Source organism: Musa acuminata, chromosome BXJ3-5, assembly GCF_036884655.1.
Source record: "Musa acuminata AAA Group cultivar baxijiao chromosome BXJ3-5, Cavendish_Baxijiao_AAA, whole genome shotgun sequence".
In the NCBI taxonomy this organism is placed as follows: Eukaryota; Viridiplantae; Streptophyta; class Magnoliopsida; order Zingiberales; family Musaceae; genus Musa; species Musa acuminata.
Window position 1 is genome coordinate 39,828,141 of NC_088353.1, and position 15,167 is coordinate 39,843,307.

Sequence of the window (15,167 nt, forward strand, 5' to 3'; positions counted from 1 at the left end):
CCATCTTGCTCTCCCGGTGTCTCCCTATAAGACTTGGCCTCACCCTCCCAGCGATTGCCAAAGACCTCAACTTCTCTTGCTGTCAGCTGAAGATAAATATATAGATAGAGATAGAGAGAAAGCGACATGGGGAGAGCTCCTTGTTGTGACAAGGCTAACGTGAAGAAGGGAGCATTGTCACCGCAAAGCTGAAGGCTTATATTGAGGAGCATGGAATTGGAGGCTATTGGCTCTCACTGCCTCACTAGATTGGTGTGTCCTCCTTGTTTATGAGCTCACATAGACGAGTGAGAGAGCAAAAGATTGCATGAATGAGACTAAGTGCAGGTTTTATACACTATGACCTGCAAATATATATATATGATCCTCATTTTCTTAGAAGATATTTGCACTGAGATCTGAAACAGATATGACCTACAAATATATATATATATATATATATATATATATATATATATATATATATATATATATATATATAGTGATATTGAAACTAGAAGAAGCAATTGTATGTGCTTTGGTTCATCAACTCAGGCCTGAAGAGGTGTGGAAAAAGCTGCAGGTTGAGGTGGCTTAACTATCTGAGGCACAACATCAAGCATGGTGGCTTTTCTGAGGAAGAAGACCAAGTCATATGTAGCCTCTACATAAGTATCGGAAGCAGGTACAACATCATCTGTTCTAATTCCTGCTCCATCTCCAGTTGTGGCAAAAGCCTTGAGCTCCTCTCATCATGTGATTAAAGGTTGATGACAACTTGGCTTTCATGCAAAGTTTAGGTGGTCAATGATTGCAGCCCAGCTGCTAGGGAGAACAGATAATGACATCAAGAATCATTGGAACACACAGCTGAAGAAGAAGCTACTTGGCAAGCAAACAGAGCCATCACAATCTCCATGACTTCCTTCACAAACCCTAAGTGCATCAGCCCTTCAAAGGATGCAGTTCCTGTATGCTTTCTTCTTGTCCAACATCCCTGCGCTGGGTGGTAGGCTTTTGGAGACATCTCATCAGACCCTACCGCAAATGGAACAGGAAATCCAGATCTCGATGAGCCAAATTGTACAAGAAGATATGGATTGCTCGGCAGCAGGGTTTCATGGCATAAGTTCATCCTTTGCAGTAACTAATGATGGAAACGAGAGTATGATGAGTTGGTGGTCAAGTAATGGTTTCGAGGAGAAAGGAGCACTGAACTATTCTGCCTCATCTCCCCAGCTTGATTCCATGCTTCAAGAGTATGTCTTAGCAGGCATTGACAGCATCCAGATTCTAAGCTTTAGGTAGATGTTGTGAAGAGCATAACTCCTCTGGTTCTACATGAGTAGATACACCATTGCAGTGTTGTTCTTCGATCACTTATCTGCATCAACATTTTCTATATGTTGTGCAATGGTAAGAATCACAGTAAAAGATCACATTACAGGTGATTTGTTTCTTCTTCCTGTTCCATAAGAAGCTCTTGCTAATATCTCACACTCAGCTCTGTAAGGAACTTTCTCCCTTCTTTAATCCGGATTACATATGTAATGACCAAACTTAATCCATGACTCCTTTCCATTTCCTGTAGGCTTTGAACTCCAGCAAGCTCAAGTCTAAATATCAAACTAGGATTCACAAAATGAGTTCAAACACTGGGAGCTATTACAACATATAGAGGAAATGTTGCCTCCATTAAAATCAATGTCTTCCTGCTGATATTTTCATGTATCTGATCAACATTGATTGGGAGATCAATTATGTTTGTGAGCTCTGAAACAAGCATTGTCACAATTACACATGCTGTGATGCAATGAGATCAAACTGAGATGCTTTGTCAAGCTTTTTTCTTCTATTGAGTTGCTAGATATTCTATAATAAGGAAACCACAACCAACTGACATTAATCTACTATAAGCTTCACAATCTTTCTTACAAGACTAATGGGAATGATTAATGATCATGAGAGGCCACAAGGCTTGTTGGAATGACTCCATCATAGGATCTGACTTGCCTTTAGCAGTTGGCCAGCCATAAAGAGGGGAATTGTTAAGTTCAGTTTAATTCATAGATTCATACACAATCCAATAAGATTGACGGTCTTCAAGAAATGATTTATGTCGGTTATGAAGTTAGATGGATGATCAATTTTGACATCAAGATATATTATCTAAAAGAAATCATCGTATCAATCTCGAGATTGGTACCCATTTTGGATTAGGTATGAACTAAGAATTGTTAATGGCCGAATCTAACATGAATTGCCATGTTCTAAGTTGTGGAGGTTGAAGAAGGTTCACGGGGCATATGGTCCACTATGATTACCCAAAAGTATTCCGTCTTAGTTGGATTTGGGAATCTAAAGCCTGCATCGTTGAACGTGGCTGCCACCGCAGCATCCACAAAAAGCCCAACCGCTGAACCACAGCCATAACTATATATCGAACAGGTAGTGGGCATCTCGGAGTGGGCGAGTGAGGCCGGACATGGCGGTGCGCAGCGAGCTCCTGCTCTTGTGTTCCGTGATGATCGCGTTGGTTCTGGTGGAGGGGGCGGAGGGGGGGAGACGGCCGCGGGCGGGGCTGGCGGGGCAGCTGCTGCGGTCGCACAACGCGGCGCGGGCCGCGGTGGGGCTGCCGCCGCTGGCCTGGGACGCGCGGCTGGCGCGGTACGCCGAGTCGTACGGCGGGAGGCGGCGGAGGGACTGCGCGCTGGCCCATTCCGGGGGGCCGTACGGGGAGAACATCTTCTGGGGGAGCGGAGCGCGGTGGCGGCCGGCCCAGGCGGCGGCGGCCTGGGTCGGGGAGCGCCGCTGGTACCACTACCGCTCCAACTCCTGCTCCGCCCCCGAGTGCGGCCACTACACCCAGATAGTGTGGCGGAGCACCCGGCGGCTGGGCTGCGCCATGGTGAGCTGCTCAGGGAGGAAGGGTGTGCTCGTGGTCTGTGAGTACGACCCCCCCGGCAACTACATCGGGGAAAGGCCTTATTGATCCCCCTCCCCTCCCCCCCCCCACATCGCCATTGATTTGACCTCCGTGTACATTGCTCATTCGATGATCGATGGAATTGCTTTGATCCTTCATTCGTTATTTTATTTTTTTTTTACAATTATAAATCGTGCTCGATCGATCCTTCATTCATTATTAGAATCTTTTTATGAGATTCATCCTCTTACATTTCTGCAATCACTATTATCCAATCAAAAGCTTGAAGGCGACTCAGTAGGAACACAATCCGATATATGTATGGGTAAGCAGTTCGAAGGCTCCAGTGAGAAGCCACTGTGGTTGGGGGGGGGGACTGTGGGACGACACTCACATGGTGTATGACATAGGAGAGAGGGGGAGCGTCAGATGGAGTTGCAGTGACATGGGGACAGGCATAATGTGCACCATTAATTCCTTTGACTTTACAGGTGGGAACGAAGGCAGGGCATGCAACGCAGAAAAATACTAGTGGCGTTGGGGTCCCAACCACGTGGCCTTCTTTTGGAATTTATCTCATGGCAAGCTCGTAATTTTTTATATGTATATATATATATATATATATATAGCGATTTTTGAAAAAAAAAAAGGATTATTTTTAATTTTTTCCGAGAAATATTCTCTATTTCTAGAATTTTCAAACAATGTCTCATTTTTGTCTAATACTTAGAAGATCATTTTCACTCCTTTTTTTTTCTTCTTATGGACTAGTTGAATTATAATGTTTATACACTATGTTATAGGGTTTTAATGATACTAGAAAAATGTTATAATGTAATTAAAAATAACTAAACAAAGTAGTTTTGTATAAATCTTAACAAAATATTTTGCTTATAATATTTTTACACAATGTTATAGTGTTTTTAGCAATATTAGAAAAAATATATATTATATATTATAACATAATAATTTTATTTTTAATAATATAAAAATATAACATGGTATAAAAATATTGTAACATGATATTTTTATAATGTATTATAATATTTTATAATATTTCAGGTATTAGATAAAAAGAGGGCACTGCTTGGGATTTATGGAAATAAGGGGCACTTTTAAAAGAATTTTTTTATTTTTTATCTTTTAGAATTCACCCCTTCCAACACAAAATATGAGTAGAATTTATGCCTTAGTAACTATAAATTTTATTTTCTTGAAATAAAAAAAATTAATTAAAAAAATAATTAGACTAATAGGAACAATTTACAACCTGAACACCTTCCAATTAATCTTGTTCTTTAGCCCAAACTTTACCTATTGGATTTCTTAGGCTACTAATATAAGTTATCAGCCTTTTAATTAATGATGAGAAATTCTCCAGCAAAAATTATGAGGTTTCAATTATTTTTCGAACACTTATATATGAATTCAATAAAAACAAAATATACATACATATACACGAAGCACTCAAAATAGTCCAGTTTGGGCCAGGCCCAGCCCACCCCAGCCCAGATTTCAGGCCCTCAGATTCACAATCCTCATCCATTGATCTCCCTTTGAGATTTGTAAATATATATATATATATATATATATATATATATATATATATATATATATATAGTGATATTTTAATTATCTCAGAGATAAGAGTGTACATTAAAATAAATTAGTTAGGTTGGTGATATGAGTTGCATTCATATTTTAAGATAGAGTTGGTAGCATCATCTCTTCCGAAGATGAGATTTTATCTCAGGATAATGTTTAATATGATTCTATATATATTTTTCTTAAGAATACTTTCTTTATTATTAAATATAAATTATATTTATCTTTTAATTAGATATGATTAGTTTATGTTCTCCACCAATATTGCTACAAGTGCGTTGGTGAGTGTCCATTGCATGACATGCAAAAGAACAGGCGATGATGGAGATGGCATGACATGGGGTTGAATCCAACACAGCATTTGGGATTCGACCACGACTCTCCTCTCTCCCTATCAAATCAACATTTTTCAAAGGACTTCAATTATTTTTGGAGTCCTTCAAATAATATATATGTAGAAAATACAATGAGTCGAACAATAGATTGAATCCATAATTTCAATCATTTAGAAACTCGAATTTTTACATACTTCACTGAAACAATAATTCAAAAATCTCATTTATTTTTTTTATATAATTTAATAATTCTAAAGTTTTCTATTTTAATAATAATAATAAGTTATTATCTTTATTTTTTATTTTAATCTCTTAGAGTCGAAATTTCATCCACAAATACTCTAAAAACAAGAGAGAGAGAGAGAGAGAGAGAGAGAGAGAGAGAGAGAGAGAGAGAGAGAGAGTATTATATTCATCAGCCCTTTTTTAACGTCGAAGGTAGAGAGACGCTATCAGATGATGGGATGGAGGCTCGGTTGCTGGAGAGAGGCACAGGCGACGGAGGTCGCACTTGGACGGCTTCGACGACGACAAGGCCACCCGAAGTCAATGTGGGGCTGCAGCAGCACTGCCGACCTCCACGGCCACTGGTGTGTGGAATGGACGGGGAGAAGGGAGGAGAAGAAGGTGGGAGGAGAGGACTCATTAGCTGGTTGGTGTTCGATGCAGCCCACGGGTGACGGAGACGTTCACATGCACTTTGTCTTCCCCGTACGTCCTTATCTTGGACTCACCTAACCAGGCTTTCTCGAGGAAGGAGACGACTCTACCTAATGCACTGCTCAAGCAAATTCTGATCACATTCAAACACATTGATTCTGATCCATCTCATCTCTTACTGTTGATTCTGATAAGCGAGTCGGAAGAGTCGATGCTTACTTGGAAGAATCAATGTAACGTGACACAGACAAACAAGCAAACAAAGGAGCACAACAACTGCCAATAGGATGATCTCCAAACAAATATCAACTCGCACGTATACTTCAAATATTAATCTGCTAGTGATATATATCAAATTTATTTGCTAAATTTGATTGTGTTTTTAAGATGTAAGTTAGTTTAACTAGTAAAAATCTTGACGGTTGATAACATGATCTTGAGTTGGATTATGTCTTCGTCCACATATCTTTATATATAAGAAAAAATATAGACAACCTTGTCCTCATTTTTCTCAAAATAAAAATATTTCCCCAATAATACCTTGAAGAAGATATCCACTCAGATATACGTAATATATATCCCAATAACTAGTAAAGATCTTGATTGTTAATAATAAATTTGTATCACAGCAAAATATTTTTGAAAATATCAAATAATATGCTAAAAAATAGATAGTTTATAACCCAGACTTTGATCGATACATCGTCTATAAATAATCAATGTATGCAATCTTAACTTTGATATCCGAATCATTCGACTCGTAAACAAAATAATCTTATCGAGATTCATGAATTTTAACGATGTGATCTGACACTTAGAGAAGTGTTAAATTAAAAAAAAGAAGAAGAATATATTAGAGTCAAAATAGAAAATGAGCCGTGATAAAAACACAAAACAACATAAGATATTTATGCTAAACTTCAAGTTACTCGAATCGGATTTGAATTGTTGCTTTTCACATTCAAAGACTTGGCAGAGACCAAGAAAGAATGGGAATCAAAGGATCCTAGTTGAAGTGGCTAAGCCATTGAATGAGCCAAACCCACAAAATTACCATGCTTTATGTCTTGGTCAGAAACTTGTCGTACATTGCCAAGATATGTAGACCAACCCATCCCAAGATACGAAGAGATGGATGGGGTATCCCATGATTGAAAGTCTAGTCTAGTCGGAACATCATGCCATCACCTCATCCCTCTCCTTGTGCTCATCGCTTGAAGTATGGGTTACCCCCATTCACGCCTCTCACATAACCATAGAGATATCTTGTAGCTTAAACTAATATATTTCTTATATTTTTATGCAATTCAATTAGAGTAAAATCATGTCTTAGACTGTTTTTTCCTCATAAAAAAAATCTTGATTTATTTGGTGCATAAATAGAAATCTGGGAGTTTGATAACAAAATGGGAAAAGGTGAGGATTTTTGAACTCTTGCCTTATATTGTACTTGTATGAGTCTATTTTAATCTTACTCAGAAAAGTGTGACAAACATCCATCCACCCTGCAAATTCATCTAAAAACTTCCTCTTCTTCATAATGATGATCTCAAACATGTAATAGATTTTATTAATCATTTACTGACTAAGTTAACTGACATCTTTGCCTTTAATGAAATAAATGTACATACACGACACATTAGCATCCATGATCATGTGGTCAAATCTTTGATCAATGATTGTAGCTCTAGCATCATATGCCATGAGAGGGATATCTCATAATCTGATGAAGAAAAGCTATGCTAGACTAAATCCAAGTTTGACATGCTCAACCCTAAATTATTGTCGGGTAATCGCGCTAAATTAGGTCCAAACAAGGTGAGCAACCTAAGACATGGAAATGACATAGAAAGATAACAAACTCAAGCTTGTTCTTGGGGTCCAACAAACAATGACTCTGCATCAATGTCTTCCTGTATCACCTGCTTGGACCCTCGTTTATCAGTAACAAGAAGACTGTGCCTTGTCCTTCCTTGGCACACTGAAAACTCATATATGTCAACTCAGGAGGTGAGGAGTGTCTTCCTGTGGTACTATTGCTTGACTTGATTGGCTTTGCATGAGAGAGAAGCCAATAATTCTATCCACATGCAGCCAGAGTGAGATAACCTGGCCTCATGTCTGTTTTACCTCCTGCCTTTCCTCATCCCTCACCACTGTCACTTGCATGGCCAGTTGCAGCCTCTATTTATACCCTCCTCCCTGCCTTCCCTTCCTCTCATCACTGTCCTCTGCATGACCAGGTCCTCAGCGATGAGAAGGGCTTCACCTCGTGCAAGAAGGGGAAGTAGAGGAATGGTGTCCCTGAGAGAGAGGAAGCCCCTGCAGCATCTGGAGCTCAGGAAGCTTAGGAAGCTAAAGAAGGTTGTGCCTGGTTGCAGGAGTGTTGGGTTGCAGGCATTGCTTCAGAGGACTGCTGACTATATTTCATTTCTGAAGCTGAAGGCCACTGTTCTCAAGAAGATTCTGAGCCACCATGGTGTGTGACAATGTGTTCTCTTTCATCTGCAAAACAACCACCCCCATGTTAGCTGGAAAGTGAGTTTTTGTACTCTTCTGTATGTCCTACCCATTATGTTGTGTTTCTTCCTGTGAGTTTCAGCAAATCCATCATGTCCTCTTGGGTTATCATTGTGAAATGATTCAACCTGTTATTGTAGGAAAATGATCATTGAATCCTTTGCTTCGGTGGCCATGTTTCTCTTCATCTGCCATCTGCTTGAAGGTTTTAAGATGAAATTAAGCTATATGGTGTTTCATCACAAAAGTTTGAATTGATGATACGCATCCATCCTAACTATCAATAAATAGTGTAATCTCATTCAATAACAATGTCGACAACAGTACATCATGGGATTTTTATTTACATGAAGGATTTCAAACAGAGCACCAGTTTCTCACTTTATTGTACTTACTACTAATGTTCATTATGGATGCAAAGTGACACTCCAATTTTGAATTAGGAACCAGATAAATCATGAAAAAATTTAATGAATATTAATTATGGTTAGATGTCTTCTGTAGTCTCCTCAGTTCCTTTTATGTATAAAAAACATACATCAGAATAAACATGAATATAAATTTCTCCCATGATGGATTCCATTCAGCTACATTGGTAAGAATATTGAGTATTTTCCACTAAGAGAATTGTCATATATCTGGAAATAGTTTGGATTCTATTATATGAATCTATTGTGATGTCTCTTCCAAGAATGCATGTAATTTGGAGCTACTGACAGAACACTATTCACCTGCCTTGCGTCCTGCAGCTAAGACAGTCTTAAGGAATAAACCCTGATGGACTGATAGTCACATCATGTTGTAGTGTGGCCATGCAGAAAACTTAGGTGCTATAACCTAAGCAGTCAGGCATTAGAATGTTAGGAATTGATGCAGCAATAGATCAAACTCATCTTGTGTAAATCCCAAGAAAACGAGGAATCACTATCCAGATATCATCAAGATATTTTGGTGAGATAAAATAAGTTGCTGATTCAATATTGATTAACAATTTAATTTCCTTTTTTACCTTATTTAGGATCCACACATTACAACAGAATCATGAAAATGGCAATAATATGAACTAACAAAGTCATTTCATCTTTTTCTTCTCTAGTTGCTGAACAAAGTCTAAAGATAAAACTGACTGTAAAATATGCTTCAAGTCCCATCTTTCTTTTAAAGGGATTGACAGCACAATATCAACAATGGAAATTTAAGAAGAAACTAAACTTGGGATCATCATAGATCATGTTCTTGGCTGCATGCCATTGATTTGACAAATGGAGCCCATCCATGTGTTGTGGTAATGCCTCCAAATGATCAAACCCATTGGTGTAAATTACCATGGACAATGTATTGACACTCTCATGACCCTTCATACATTAGTCCATCTCCAGTCTACTCACTCCACCAATCATGAAGTGTGCTCCATACCTTCATGGATTGATGAATATGATGAGGCTAAACTAAACGACATATATTATCGACTGGTGAAGACAGAACTCCAAGATTTAGATATAAACAATCATAATACTCGCCAACTAGTTAATCGGGTAAGTGGAAGAATGATATAATGGACTGCATTACGTGTGATCAGTAATCCTATCGTCTAAATCTAATTCAGAGTCAACCATCTCCAACCAATTTGCTACTTGTCTTTTTCCTCGTGATCATACCGTAAATCCATGGGAATGAATTGGAGAGAAGAAAACGATCGCTGTTCTATATCACAGTAGATCCGCTGCTCCATGTCACACTTACTGAGTCACGAGTAAAGTCATGAACTAAGGGTGCACATCCAGGGACACCAGGATAGGTCTGGGGGCAGTGCGCTTCCACATCCTCCAGACATGACGCATGTTCAAAAAAGGTCTGTCATTCAATGATCCTAAAGACCATAGTAGTGTTATGTAACTAAATGTGTCGGCTATGAGCTATTTCAACATAACTTGGATGAACCTAGTCACATATATGTCAGATAGGAAATAAATAAATTTTAATGCTTCATCTATCACTGTAAAATTTAAAAATACATATAAATTTTACATCTGTGCAGCCATATAATAATAAATCAAATAGAAATGCACAGAGAAACTACATACACAAAATCATATTATCAAATAACCAACTAACAAAAGACATTGTTTAGCACCAAGAGAATAAGAATTAAACAATTCACCTATATCTATTATCTCTACAAATAAATTCATAAATGGAGAAAAAGATAAATGAAAAGTACTTACAGAAATCTTCAGTGAGGCAATGTTCCTTATTAGACTTATCTGCAATAATATAAGAATACAATACGTGGGGAAGGACAGCAGTATTCAAATAAAATCTGATACTGTAACGTATAGCTAGACAAGGGTGCATCCACAGCACAAGAAATGCTTATTACTCTGATGGTTAAAGACGAAAACATGAGAAGGAGAATATGGCAATGACAATGGTAAGGCATAGGTTAAGGATCCTCTTGTCCCTGCTACAAAGATTAATTGGGTCATTTCAAGTACCATCTACACTATATTCCTTTCTCTCAAAACCACATGATAGTGATAGAAGGAACAGTTCGACATCTTGTCACCCATGTTTCTCGGATCTTGCCAATCTAACTTTGCCACCATTACATGTAAGGAGAAAAGAGGATGAACGCCCTCAAGCAGAAAGAAACAGCTTGACTTAATTTTCACTTTCCACTAGTTTTCCTATGTTCCAAAAGAAAACCTTTCTAGGTTTGTTTATCATAGCCCACAGCACAGCTTATTTCATGCAATCACAGTCACATGAACAATCACAGATCATGAAACTGGATACTAACACCACAGATATCAAAGTTTATCTGGTATAAATTGGTAGATTGTGGTGGTGGGCCTAATACACCATGTGCTTGCATGTGGAGTGTCCATTGAACCAACAAATGAAACTAGAAGTACTTGACTATTAAATAGACAGGTAATACTAAACCAATCTTCCCACAACCAGAAATAAAGACATCTCCTACGGAAGTAAAAGCACATGTAACTTTCCCCATCTATGAGCTCATCACATGAAGTCCTCATCAACAAAAAGTAACTCAAAAGTCATAAAAAATTCATGTCAAATTCCAACTTTCCAATTTGTAACAATTAGTTCCTAAAACTTACAAAGTTGTTGCAGTCAAGTTCTATCATTAGATTACTTGACAAAATGATATAGTGTATGATGAGGAACTATTAGAAGGATAAATAGCAATCAAAAGAACAAAAGAGCTTAATTGTATCTTGTAAGAAAAAGAAAGGAGAAACGCAAAAATCAGTTCTCTTCTCCTCCACACTCACTGTCAAATAAACATCATCGGTGGATGTAAGACATGCAATTATACTAAGTAACTCAATATGATGTGCATGACAAGGTCCAAAAGAGGAGATCACAAGAAGTTTGCTATCTTTACTGTCAGGACATATTAGCAGGTAGATGTTGAGAGGACAGGAATGTGATAGATCAGATCAGAGTCTCTTATTTTCTTCTTTCCAATATTCTATTTTTAAATACTAAAGAACCACAGGAACTTCATATTACTTGTGTCGATGTCATGTCCAGGTTGCACTTGCCACTCAATTAATACTTTTTTTGACACATGTCAACTATTTCAAATCCTGCTAAAATTCTCATACCATCAACACTTATTTATATAAATGTATCATGTATATGTAGGATGCTTATATCATCTTTTATAAGGCTTTAGACATGTTGGATATTGTCAATATATGTAATTTGGATTTGATTTGCTCCTTATTTTTTTGTATATGTTTTAGAATTTGTTAACATTTGCTAGCCACATAAATTGTTGCCATATTTATCATAATTTTTGTATATGATAATCATAGATCATATATATGTTAACTATTTCAAATCCTGCTAAAATTCTCATACCATCAACACTTATTTATATAAATGTATCATGTATATGTAGGATGCTTATATCATCTTTTATAAGGCTTTAGACATGTTGGATATTGTCAATATATGTAATTTGGATTTGATTTGCTCCTTATTTTTTTGCATATGTTTTAGAATTTTTTAACATTTGCTAGCCACATAAATTGTTGCCATATTTATCATAATTTTTGTATATGATAATCATAGATCATATATATTATATAAAGCATAAAAAAATAAATAACATATGGGGAAAATATATTTATTAATCACTGGATCCCTTTTAGGCTACATCCAACTTCTATCATTTGGTGTGAAATGTATAAAAATCATACCATGTTTGTGTCTCATATCGATGTTCATACCTCATAGTTGACAAACATAGAAGCAAAAAGAGGAAATCTTCCTTCCATTTCTTTTTTTCTCCTTAGTTTTCTCATTTTAATCTTTTTTTACTCAGCATAAACATTCTTGTCATTGGTTAAAATATATGCAATCATGTGGAGTATTTTATCAAGTGTTCTTGATGAAGTGTAATAGAGAATGATAGTGAAAACTAACATCTGTGGAAGTTTATATTACTGATACTAAAAAATGGAATTTGAACTTTCAAAACCAACTAGATATTGCAGTGGTCACAATTGAGAACCACACATAAAAATCACCTATTCCAAATATAAAGCATATGTTAAAAAAGTCCATCAAAGCCATGATAATGCTATTTCGGAGGACCAACTTCAAAACCTTCTTAAGTTTCTATAATGGTTAATTTCCATTTTATCTCCATTTTTGTTAAGTTCCTTGCATTTTTGTTCCATTTAAAAACCATGCAAGACTCAAACTCAGCCAAGCATGTCTTACTATGATGATGTTATTAGGATTAAAAAAGTTCTTACTGCATCAAGTGTATGTGCTCTTCAGAGTGAAGACATAACTTGTGGCTTTTATTACGGACAGAATAATGGTTGGTTGTCCACTTGTTCCAAAAGCTTAAACAGTCCAACATTGTAGTGAGTTCACATGTCCAAGTCGGCAGAAGGACTAATGGGCTTTGCACATGAGAAAGGCACACACTGGAAAATTGATGAAATTTTCCTACATACTCATATTCAGTAAAGCATCAGATCAGAGACTACTAAAAATTGGAGAAAAGAAGACTCGACAGGATCCGAGTACATTACAGTACAACGAGAAAATGATTGCTTGGTTACCACTTACAATGCTCCAAATATTAGGAATGATTCAAACATAATGAAAGAGCTGTAATAATTTTCATAGTCTTCCCAGATATATAGAAAATTGAAAGGCTGCCACCATCACCCTCTCTTAATGCAGAATTGAAACCTTGTGAACAAAATCATAGTGAAATAGCATGAGAAATCAATTAAGCACATTTTTAAATGGAATTTCAAAGAGTATTACTACCATTCTTACTGTCAGCATTGTTGTAATTGCTCACTTGTGATTTTGAGATAAACAGTGCTCTCCATAGCCAAACTCGCCTCACCCTCTCTACTTCTATACAAATCCATCTCAGTCAAAGTCAGAGTGGTGCCCCATAATTTCATCAGCTAAAATTGCAACTAGGATGAAATTCTTACCTATTCGGTGTGCAATTAGATAAGGAAAAGTGAGGATCCAAATCTGGCTTAAATCACCCAATCTGACTTCCTTGTAACAAAAAAATCTTGATCCATGCTTAAATCTATCACCGATAAAACCTTCTATCTAGTAACTTTATCCAATAGAATTGACCCAAGAATTTCAATTTCTGTAAATTTTCATAACATCTACACCAATAAATTATTGTTAACCAGAATTGGTGCTTGTCACCTGTTATTTAAAAAGACTTATTTATTATCAGCTACTAGCCTAATAGTCCATATCAGAAAGATAAAATCTTAAATTAACAAACATTTTCTTTTACACACAATGAATATTACCCTTGCCAATCCATATATAAAGCAATTATCGATCAAGTAAATATATCAGAATTATAGTCAAGTTAGCAAAACAGCATTCAACAAATTCATCAATCTAAATAATCATAGATGTAAATGAAACAAGAACACCAATCCTAAATAACCACCACTGATTCACATGCTAGTATAGGCATAAAAAGAGTATTGTCCACATACAGCACAATGATAAAGTTTACAAATAAAGTTTAGTATTTGGTTTGCAGATACAGCAACAAGAAGGGCACAAACACAAACAAGACCAGATGATACAACAGAATCTCACCAAGTAACCATTAGTAAGAAATATATACTCACCAGTGCTCATCATCAGTAGCAGGCGCCTGCAGTGTCATTTTGAAATTAGCCACTGCAAATGCACTACAGATATCCCTTTGTCTGTACACCGTAAAGAAGCAATCTTACCATCTCAGCACACTGCATCTTATTAAATAAACCCAATAATAAAAAAGTCAGAACTTACAGAAAGAATAGTGTGATAAAGGGTATTTATTATTCATGGATAATTTATATCTGACCAACCTTGAATTCCTCTGATAACTCCGAAAAGAAGATTAATACCTCACTTTTCTCATTCCGTCGATTTCATACCGAATCTCGCAGGGCAGCCCATTCTGTTTGTTATGACAATAGCTACGATCTAATCCCAAAGAAAAAGAGAGAAATATAATCCAAACCCATCAAAATACAACCTTTTCGATCATTCAAAACTATGCAGCCTTCTCTGAAAGCATCGAAATCACGTTTTGACAACGAATGCCAGAAGGGAAGAAGAGAAAGATCAAACCTCTGGAGGAAGGAGAGGGGGAAGCAGACGAAGGCAACGAATCAGGGGGCAGCGGGTCGAGGACAGCAGCGTAAATGTAGCAATCGGACGCGGGATAATCCACCACGACCTGGGCGAAACCCCTTCTCCTTCGCCGCTTCGTAGGCTTCCTTCGGATTCTAAGCTTCCGGTTCATTCCTTCCTCTTTACCGAACTACTACTCTTCTTCGGTTCTTCCTCGCGATCTCTGGAACCCTAGATTGGGAGAACGGGTTCGAGCAGCACGGAAGAGGAGAGAAGTGGCGAAGGCTCTCCTTCCACGAACGGATTCGGCGAAACCCGTATATATATATATATATATATATATCTATATATATATATATATATATATATATTAATGATTTTGATCATCAACCCATATATTTTATGATTTAATCATATCTAAAATAATCTTTATATTTTTAAAAATATAATATATAATATTTTAAATTAACAAA

The 15,167-nt window shown here is 36.9% G+C and overlaps 1 protein-coding gene and 1 long non-coding RNA gene across 5 annotated transcripts; one reads left to right on the forward strand and one right to left on the reverse strand.

Moving 5' to 3' along the window:
• The first annotated feature begins 2,335 nt into the window (after positions 1-2,335).
• Positions 2,336-3,121, forward strand: LOC135637877 (pathogenesis-related protein PR-1-like). The gene has a single exon (XM_065150732.1). The coding sequence runs from the start codon at positions 2,465-2,467 to the stop codon at positions 2,969-2,971; it is 507 nt and encodes a 168-aa protein (XP_065006804.1). The 5' UTR covers positions 2,336-2,464; the 3' UTR covers positions 2,972-3,121.
• A 3,970-nt stretch (positions 3,122-7,091) lies between these two features.
• Positions 7,092-14,998, reverse strand: LOC135638954 (uncharacterized). Of its 4 annotated transcripts, none has more exons than XR_010496809.1 (5): positions 14,692-14,998; positions 14,427-14,544; positions 14,202-14,327; positions 10,251-10,289; positions 7,092-8,220 (listed from the first exon to the last, which is right to left on the reverse strand). It is a non-coding gene; the product is annotated as an uncharacterized LOC135638954 (long non-coding RNA). The 4 variants fall into 4 exon arrangements; XR_010496811.1 differs by having other exon boundaries at positions 10,251-13,443; XR_010496810.1 differs by having other exon boundaries at positions 10,251-13,269; positions 13,351-14,327.
• Positions 14,999-15,167: the final 169 nt, after the last annotated feature.

What these genes read in the sequence shown, in the direction of transcription:
- LOC135637877 (XM_065150732.1), top strand. Translation starts at nt 2,465, where the DNA reads ATGGCGGTGCGCAGCGAGCTCCTGCTCTTGTGTTCCGTGATGATCGCG.